At 37.8% G+C, this 9,563-nt stretch overlaps 1 protein-coding gene across 3 annotated transcripts in view; it reads left to right on the forward strand.

Moving 5' to 3' along the window:
• The window catches only part of MCU (mitochondrial calcium uniporter), a 200,902-nt gene extending 194,414 nt beyond the window's left edge, over nucleotides 1-6,488 (forward strand). For 2 of the 3 annotated variants that reach the window (XM_027596291.1, XM_027596292.2), the window contains exons 7-8: nucleotides 3,050-3,166; nucleotides 4,524-6,488. In XM_027596291.1, coding sequence (XP_027452092.1) covers nucleotides 3,050-3,166; nucleotides 4,524-4,601 — 195 coding nt within the window. In that variant the 3' untranslated portion in view covers nucleotides 4,602-6,488. The remainder of the gene's footprint in view (nucleotides 1-3,049; nucleotides 3,167-4,523) is intronic. The other variant, XM_027596293.1, reaches the window with a different exon arrangement.
• Nucleotides 6,489-9,563: the final 3,075 nt, after the last annotated feature.

Consider the following 9,563-nt stretch of genomic DNA (forward strand, 5'->3'; position numbering starts at 1 on the left):
AGAATCCATAAGTGAGTTTCGTAGGGTTACTGGATACAAGGTCAATATACATAAATCAATTGCCAACAACAAAAAATTATAAATGAGACTTTAAAAGGTGCAACTTAAAATGACTTTTAAATATATCTAGAAGTAAGTTGTGCAAAAGATGTGCAGGACCTCTGCAGAAAAACATAAAATGTTTTTTATGTTTTAAGTGTGTTCATGGACTAGAAAAATAAATACTAAAACATGTCAGTTGTATACAAATTGACCTGTTTGATTCAGTGCAATCCCAGTCAAAATTCCAACAATTTGGGGGATGGGAGGGGGGAGAGATTTGAATAAGCTGCTTCTAGAATTTCAATGAAAATGTAAAAGATTAAGAAAAGCCAATAAACCCTTGAAGAAAAACTAGGTAAGAGGATTTGCTGTACAGGATATGGAAGACTATAGCTTTATTTATGATACTACAATAATTGAGACAATGGCACAAAGACAGATAGTCTAATAGAATAGATGAGAGAATGTAGAAACAGACCTGGTATAAATGAACTTTTGATTTTAAAAAGATAGCACTGCAAATAAAGGAGAGTCTTTTTCTACAAATGGTGCTAGGACAGTTGAATATCCATATAAAAAAAATGAAACGACCCCATCCTTACACATCCTTAATTAACAAAAATTAATTCCAGATGGATTATAGATCTAAATATGAAAGGTTACACAATAAAGCTTCTGGAAGAGGGTCACCTGGCTTGCTCAGTCAGTAGAGCATACAACTCTTGATCTCAGGGTTGTAAGTTCAAGCCCCATCTTGGGTGTGGAGATAACTTAAAAATAAAATATTTTTAAAAAATAAAATAGGGACACCTGGGTGGCTGAGTCGGTTAAGCGTCTGCCTTCAGCTCAGGTCATGATCCCAGGGTCCCAGGATTGAGTCCCACATCGGGTTCCCTGCTCTGCGGGAAGCCTGCTTCTCCCTCTCTCTCTGCTGCTCCCCCTGCTTGTGCTCTCTCTCTCTTTCTCTCTGATAAATAAATAAAGTATTTATTTAAAAAATAATAAGTAAAATAAAGCTTCTGGAAGATAATATAGGAAAATATGTCAGTTACTGTAGAATAGGGAATGATTTCTTACCCAGATTGAAAAGTGCTAAGCATGAAGAGTAAGAATGATAAATTTGAGTATACTAAAATTAAGAACTTCTGGGGACGCCTGGGTGGCTCAGTCAGTTAAGTGTCTGCCTTTGGCTCTGTCATGATCTCTGGGTCCTGGGATTGAGCCTGCAGCATTGAGCTCTCTGCTCAGCAGGGAGTCTGCTTTTCTCTTTCTGTCCCTCTGCCCCTTCCCACTGCTCATTCTCTCTCTCAAATAAATAAATAAAATCTTTTAATAAAATTAAGAATTTCTGTTTATTAAAGAACACCATTAAAAGGGCATGCAGGCTGGGAGGAGATATTTGTAGTACATATACCCAACAAAGGATCCATAACCAGAATATATTAACAAAGCCTGTAAATCAGTAAGAAAAAAACCCAGACAACCCAATAGAAAAAGATGGCAGGAGATTTGAATAAGCACATCTAAAAAAGGAAATTCAGATGGCTAATAATATATGAAACGAAAAGGCCTCAGCCTCATGAGTGATCAGGAAAATGCTATAGATCTCCAAGAGAAATGAAAACATGTTCACACAAAACTTGTACAGGAATATTCATAGCAGCATTATTTATAATAGCCATAAATGTGGAAACAGCCCAAATGTCTATCAGTTTATTAATGGATAAATAAAATGTAGCATATCCATTCAGTGGAATATTACTTGGCAACAAAAAGAAATGAAGTACCAATACATGCTACAAATGGATGAACCTTGAAAGAAGGCAGCCACAAAAGGCTACTTGCTATATGATTCCATTTATATGAAATGTCCAGAATAGGCAAATCCCTAGAGTCATAAAGTAGATTAATAGTTGCCTGGAATTGGAGATGTTGAGGGATATGGGAAGTGACTGTTAGAGTACAGGATTTCTTTTGGGGATGATGAAAATGGTCTGAAATTGATTGTAGTGATGGTTGTGCAACTTCATGAATACCCTAAAAACCATTGAACATTATACTTTAAATAGGTGAATTGTATGGTATGTGATTTATATCTCAGTACAGCTGTTTTTGAAAAATGAGGTAGTACTTCTGCACACACACCAGAATGGCTAACATTTTTTTTTTTAAACTGGCAATACCAAGTATTGGCAAGGATATGGAAAAATGGCAACTCTCATATCCTGCTGATGGGAGTAAATTGGTACCACCATTTTGGAAACCTGTTTCATATCACTTCCTAATTTGAACACAGGCATACCTTATGATCTAGGATCTCCATTCACAGGTATATATCCAACAGAAGAGATAAGCCCAAAAATGTTCTTGGCAGCATTATTTATAATAGCAAAGCCTGGAAACAGCCCAAAGTCTATCAATAGTAAAATGGATAAATTTTGATGTAGTCATACAGTAGAATATAACATAGCAATGGAAATGAATGGACTACAAAAGCATGACTATCACAAACATATTGAGCGGAAGTAGCCATACACGATACTTACTGTCTGACTCCATTTTTATAAAATTAAAAAAACAGGTAAAATTAAGCTAAAATTAGAGTTCAAGGGGATTCACGCTTAAGTAAGAAAGTTGTAAAGAAAGTAAGAAAATAATGACCATAAAAAGCAAGATAGTGATGAGTTTTGGGAGTAAGGAAAGGTTACTAATAGAGAAGAGGCAGGAGGATGCCTTCCAGGTTGTTGGCAACGTTAGATTTTCTTTATCTGGTGATGATTAACTTATTCATCATGTGATGATTCATTGTACTGTACATTTTTGTTTTGTGTACTCTTACATGTGTGTTTCACAAAAAAAAATGTTTAAGAAATATTTAATGCAGCACATTTATCACTATGTATCTTTATATGTGTGTACGTGTATTGAACCTAATCAGCAGTTAGTGCTCATTTTGTAAAGATAGTCTTCTAGGGACTAATAATTTAATTTCTCCTTTAATTTGTAGGAATATGTTTATCCAGAAGCCAGAGACAGACAATACTTATTATTTTTCCATAAAGGAGCCAAAAAGTCTCGTTTTGACCTAGAGAAATATAATCAACTCAAGGATGCAATTGCTCAGGTAAGTTTTCCAAAAATAAAAATAAATTCCAGCCCCATTTTGTATGGTATTGGTATAATAATAATAATAATATATTACTATTACTATAGTAATATGTTACTATATTACTATTACTAATAATGTATTACTATTATCCATAACTATAGTGCTTCAGTGGGTAAACTCTGAAAGAATGATCACACCCTCTTCTTCCTGCATTAATTATTCCTCAGATAATAAGAATGTCTATTTTAGCATGGACACCTCTCTGGAAAGTTGTAGAACGCAAGCAGGGGAAAAGATGATGGGTCCTGTCTATCCTGTTAACAGTAGCATATTGAAATTTGTAGAGTTATTTTTACTTTTTTCTTTTTGTTTCTTTAAAGTTGTCTATTTTTACTTTTCTCTCTTTTTAAAATCTTTTTACAACAATTTCCAAAGATTTCCCACCTAAAATGTGTGGTACCAATGGGGCAAAAATAAAATCCAGGTAAGAGAGACCACCGCAAATGTTTGCCAGGAACAAGTCAGAGTTTATTGAACTAGAAGATGCTGTTTTTAAAAAGATTGATATATTTTATTTTTCAGAATAGTTACCTCTTTCAAATTTCTGTGTGTGCCTCCTTCTGATATCTTTGATTTTGCTGAATAAATCTTTATTCCTCTTCTCTGTAGACTTATATGACTTTAGAGATTTTTTAAAAATCTCTAGAAGCTCTTCTATCCTCTTTAATGTTTGGTTGCTCTTCTCTGTCCCTTATTGGTGATGGGGTTGTACTTTGAATAGGCTTAGTCTGTCTTCCTGCCTTGGCCTAAGTTGACTCGTGTCTTCTTGTTGCTCTGTGTGGTGGTTCTCAACTGGAGGGAATGCATCAAATCATCCCTGGCTCTGTTAAAAATACAGATGCTTCAGCTCCACCCTAAGCCTAATAATCCAGCTCCACAGGGGTGAGGTCCCAGTCCATGTTGAGTTTTGAAAGTGCTGCAGTTGACAGCACATCCCTGTTTTTAATATCACTAAGCGAAAAACTTAAACAACTACTGGAGGAATAACTAAAGGTTTAAGAACCGCCATCAGGGTGCATCACATGCTCCCCACATTCTTGAGCCTCTGAGTCCTGCCTTGTTGACAGCACAGCCTTTTCTGGAGGCTCTGTTGACAGCTGAAGCTGCCAGGACAGACTTCCATTCTGGTCTCCCTTTGTTGTCCTGTGCCTTTAAAGCCCTTTGCTTCTGAGGCACTCTTATTTTGAGAGTAATTGAGATGATTTCTGTGATTCATAGTGATGCAGAAAAGACAATTTCCTTTTCTCAGGAGACAGTAATATCATTGAAAGCTTCACTAGCCAATTTTTCTCACCTTTTGTTTCTATTTTAGGCAGAAATGGACCTTAAGAGACTGAGAGACCCATTACAAGTACATCTGCCCCTTCGACAAATTGGTGAAAAAGATTGATCTGCAAAGAGCCTCTGAATCCTGGCAGAAAGAACACCTGTTTATAACTCTTGCCTTTTTAATTAAAGCATTGCAGGTGGAAGCTGGGAGCCAAGTCAGGGTAGAGGGTTTTTACCTTTAAAAAACAAAAACAAAAAGGATCTTAGGGAAGAAGGGAATATTAAAATCTAAGGATCAGGCTTTGTGGAATATAAGCTCAAAGGGCTTAGTGAATATTGTCTTAATCAAGCATCTTAGTTTCTGGATGAAAATGATGCATTATGTAGTTGAGAGATTCATAAAGAGACAAGGATGCTGGGGGTGTTCCTTTCTTGCATCTTCTTGCAGGGTCAGCAAAACAGTAACACACCAGCACCCCACTCAGCTCTAATTTTTTTTTAATTTAATTTTTCTTATTTTTGACATAGGAGTAAATAAATCTACCGGAAAAGCAAATCCTCAAGATATGGGGGTGGCAAACAGAGTCTGAGCCCATGCCATTAGCATTTATTTTAAATTGGACCCAGTCTCTGCAAAGTGACCAGGAATCTCTCCTCTTTATGCCCCTTTTCTGACTACCCACCCCTGTTGGTTACACTAATTTTATCCATATGAGAGTTGGAACCAACTTACGACTGTTTGGTAATTGACACTTTGGATTATCCCGTAATACCTTCTTCAATGTCTGTATATTCCAGTGCTCTGGATCAGTATCTAGGAATCATTGGCAACGCTGCATGAGGTTGTTTTGTTTTGTTTTGTTTTTTACTAATTAATCTTTAAGAGGAGGCAGAATTTCCCTCCTTTATTTAACTATCCTGTTGATATTCCCCTCTCCCTCCATAACTCAAATCAGAGGGGGAGGGGGGTGTTCAGCTGTATTACCAAATCAGGAAGATGTAAGGTTTACAAATTGGCTAAAAATCATGGCTCTCTAGCCATTTCAAACCAGAATAATTTCATTGCTGTTAATCTGCTTGTGTGACAGCATTCCAGCCCACCCAGATGGCGCTGCCTTGTCTGGAGACTTTGTTTATCTTGAAGGACACACACTTCCACACTGTTTGTGAGCCCCACCACCTCCGCCACTTCAGTAGTCATAAATCAAGTGTGTGGATCTCAAAGGGTGCAATTTATCTTTATACAGGAATACATTTCTATGGCTTCCTTCAACCTACCCTCTTCACCCTATTTTTTCTTATCTTAAATTGAGAGAAGGAAGAATTAATCTTCTACTCTATCAAAATATTTTCTACCATATTTCCAGATGACATCTGCACTTGAGGAGTCAAAGGAATCCGTGTCTAATATCCTGTTTTTAACTACTGTGGGGGCAGGATGGAAAGGATGATGAGACTTGCCACACAGCCGATTGGCTTTTTCTTTCACATGATTCACCCCTCCTCCTTGTGGCAAGGAGGTTATTTCTCATTTTCTTCCTCTTTGGGGATCATTGTGTATGAAAAGAAACACTTGCGATGACAAACCCAGACTCCAGGTGCCTTGCAGAGGTTGAAGGCCAGTCAGGACCGCCGCTGCTCTGCTCCTGCCACCACCCCTTCCACTGGCATGACGGAACGAAAGGATGCATGTCTCCCCTTCCTTCCAGGCCCCCCAGTTGTTCAACCCCTTCCCTCATTTATTTTTCTTAAGTTATGTGAATTATTTTTAAATCATCTGTCCTGTTTGTGTGCAGGGTTTTGAAGAAGAAACAGCACAGTGCAATGAGCAAATTCTTTCAGGGTGTGTGGGAGGCAAGGGAGGGAAATGTGGAAGAAAGTCCTTTAAACAAATAGCAAAATATTGAACATGTGTAAAATCCTGTATCATTTATGAAATATGTATAAAAAGCAATGTACCTTCTGGAACAATAAATACTTATTCAGTTTTTGAACTACAGCATCTGATTCTTTAAAGCAAAACCAAAAACAACAACAACCACACAACAAAACTTATTTTTCTGTGATTCTAGTGGAAAACTGTTTACTTCTAAAATTCTTATAAAAATACCATTTTGAAATTAAATTTGGTTCCTAGAGCCTGTATTTTTAAAACAGGCATTTTTTTTAAAAAAGATTTTATTTATTTATTTGGCAGAGAGAGCACAAGCAGGGGGAGCAGCAGCCCATTGCTCCCTGCTCAGCGGGGAGCCTGCTTCTCCCTCTGCCTGCCGCCCTCCCTGCTTGTGCTCCCTCTCTCTGCCAAATAAATAAATAATTAAATAAATTTTTAAAAATAGGCATTTCATTAATGCTTCCTGAATCTAAGATAGTCAATATTTTCCTAATTTTCCAGAGCCACCAGAGGTTAAGTGACTTCTACAGCCAGAATAAAGCCAATGGCAGTACTGAGACTAATATCCTTATAACTTGATTAACAGGAAAATTTCCATTTTATCAGACCACCAGATTGCCCAGTGTGGTCTCCTGGACTGCAGAACACCGTTCAAGAATGAACAAAATTCAGTATTCATTTTTTTAAGAGTTTGTATCAAATTTGATCAAATCAAATAATGATCACCAAACAGAATATCACATGCTACCTACTCCATTGAAGGCATATCAAAAAACATATGTTAAATGCTTGTATTTAGTGCAGTGTGAGATGTACTGAGAGCCTCCTGGCAGCTATAGCAACCCAATACAGACATCCCTGAGACGGAAGTAAAGTCTAAGAAGATAAGATTGAAAATGTTAAGCTACTTTTTGATTTCAACAAATAACATCTACATATTCAACAACATTGTTAGGCTTTAGTGAATTTTCAGTGGAGATAATGGAGAATTAAACCCATTTATGAGTGTAGATAATGCGGTTTTGCTAAGGGATAATAGACCTTTAGAGCTGACAAAAGTAAAAGGGTTCTCTCGTGGCATGACTGCTGGAGCGGCAACCTGGTATCTCTTGGTTAAAAATGCAAGTTCTCTGATCCCTACTGAATCAGAAACTAGGCATGGGGCCAAGAATCTGTATTTAATAAGTCTCTCTGGTGATTTTGATGGGAACCGTTGGTCTAGTCAAACCAGAGGACATCTATGTCACAACTCATCAGTGAATCCTATGACCAGACAACCAGAGTGACAGAGGATTGGTGAGTATGGTGAATATGGTAAATGGAAAGAATAGAGCTCATGTCACATGTACTATTCTATCTTGCTTACCAGCAGGAGGGTAATGAGCACATAGTAGATGCTCACAAAAACAAAAACGGGTGCCTGGGTGACTCAGTTAAGCATCTGCCTTCGGCTCAGGTCATGATCCCAGGGCCCCGGGATTGAGCCCTGCGTGACTGTTCAGCAGGAGTCTGTTTCTCCCTCTCCTTCTGCCCCTCCCCCCTGCTCCTGTGCTCTCTCTCTCTCTGAAAAATAAATAAAATATCTTAAAAATAGATAAAAATAAGTTAAAAAAATAGGTGGAATTTTTAAAATCAATCTAGAAAGATTTCACAGGAAAGTGGAATTTCTTAGATTTTGGAACTCAGTTTCACTGTTAAGAGTTATGTTTCATTTTTCTGGGATGCCTGGGTGGCTCAGTCGGTTAAGTGTCTGCCTTCAGCTCAGGTCATGATCCCAGGGTCCTGGAATCGAGCCCCACATCCGGCTCCTTGCTCAGCAGGGAGCCTGCTTCTCCCTCTGCCCCTCCCCCTGCTTGTGTGCACTCTCGCTCGCGCTCTCTCTCTCTGCGTGATAAATCTAAAAAAAAAAAAAGTTACGATTCATTTTTTTTTTAAAGATTTGTTTATTATTTGAGAGGGAGCAGGGGAGGGGAAGAGGGAAAGAGAGTGAATCTCAAGCAGACTCCCTGCTGAGAACGAAGCCAGAGGCGGGGCTCCATCCCATGACCTGAGCCGAAATCAAGAGTCGGTCACTCAACTGACTGAGCCACCCAGGCACCCCAGTTGTGATTCATTTTTATTATTGCCAATGATCTTTTGTTTGTTGCTCTCCGAAGTAAGTACAAACTCCAGGTCTTCCAGAATGTACTACATAGTTACTTCCTTGGGGATAAATATACAGGTTAATTTTAATGAATTCTGAATATAAAATTGGCCCACTTTATAAATTTTCCTTTGCATATGTTTTATAAATGCATCATCCACTGAGCAATCCCTCATTCTTGAAACAGTCCTCAGCTCCTGTGACTCTACTCTTAGGTTTCCTTCTTTAACTCTCTATTTCTTGGTCTCATTTGCAGTATCTTCTTCCCCTGCCCACATCTTTGATGCTGGGCTTCTCCAGGGTTCCATCTCAGACCCAGTTTTCCATGGATGATCTCACCCACTCCCCTCCCCAATTTATATGCCAGTAGTTCTCAAATTGTTACGGAAGCTCAGATCTTTCCTCAACAGCAGACTGGTTTACCTATCTCCTAACTGTGATCAATTCCCCCCGCCCCCTTGCATTAAATTCCTTCAGTGTCACCAGAGTATTTTTGTTTTTAATTTCTACTAGCACATACTTTAGAAAAATAAGAAAATATGAACAAGAATTAATATTATATGGGAAAAGGAACGCTAAAAGACACACAAGAAGCAGTCAGACAAATCTAGAATGTGAGACATTCTATAGGACAAATGATTGGCTTTCTTCAACAAATGGTGTGGGGGTTGGGGAAGAGGGGGGACCATTCTAGATTAAAAGAATTTAAGAGACACAACCATACGCAATGTATGGCTCTTATTTGAATCCTGACTCAAACTAGCAATGCAAAGAAATCTTTGAAACAATTGGGGACATTTAAATGTGAAATGGGTATTAGATGGTACTGTTTTCATAGTAGTAATAATGACATAGTTACATGAAAAAGGCCTTATGTTAGAAATGCATCTTGGTGTATAAATAATATTGACAAAATATTAGTAATTGCAGCTGTGTTTCTTGTTCTTTCTACTTTTGTATACATTTGAAATTTTTCATCATAAAAAATTAAAATGAGAGGGCAGGACAACTAAAAAGGAAAAAATAGGAATAAGAAAAAAAAAAAA

The sequence above is a fragment of the Zalophus californianus genome, chromosome 15, assembly GCF_009762305.2.
Source record: "Zalophus californianus isolate mZalCal1 chromosome 15, mZalCal1.pri.v2, whole genome shotgun sequence".
NCBI lineage: Eukaryota > Metazoa > Chordata > Mammalia > Carnivora > Otariidae > Zalophus > Zalophus californianus.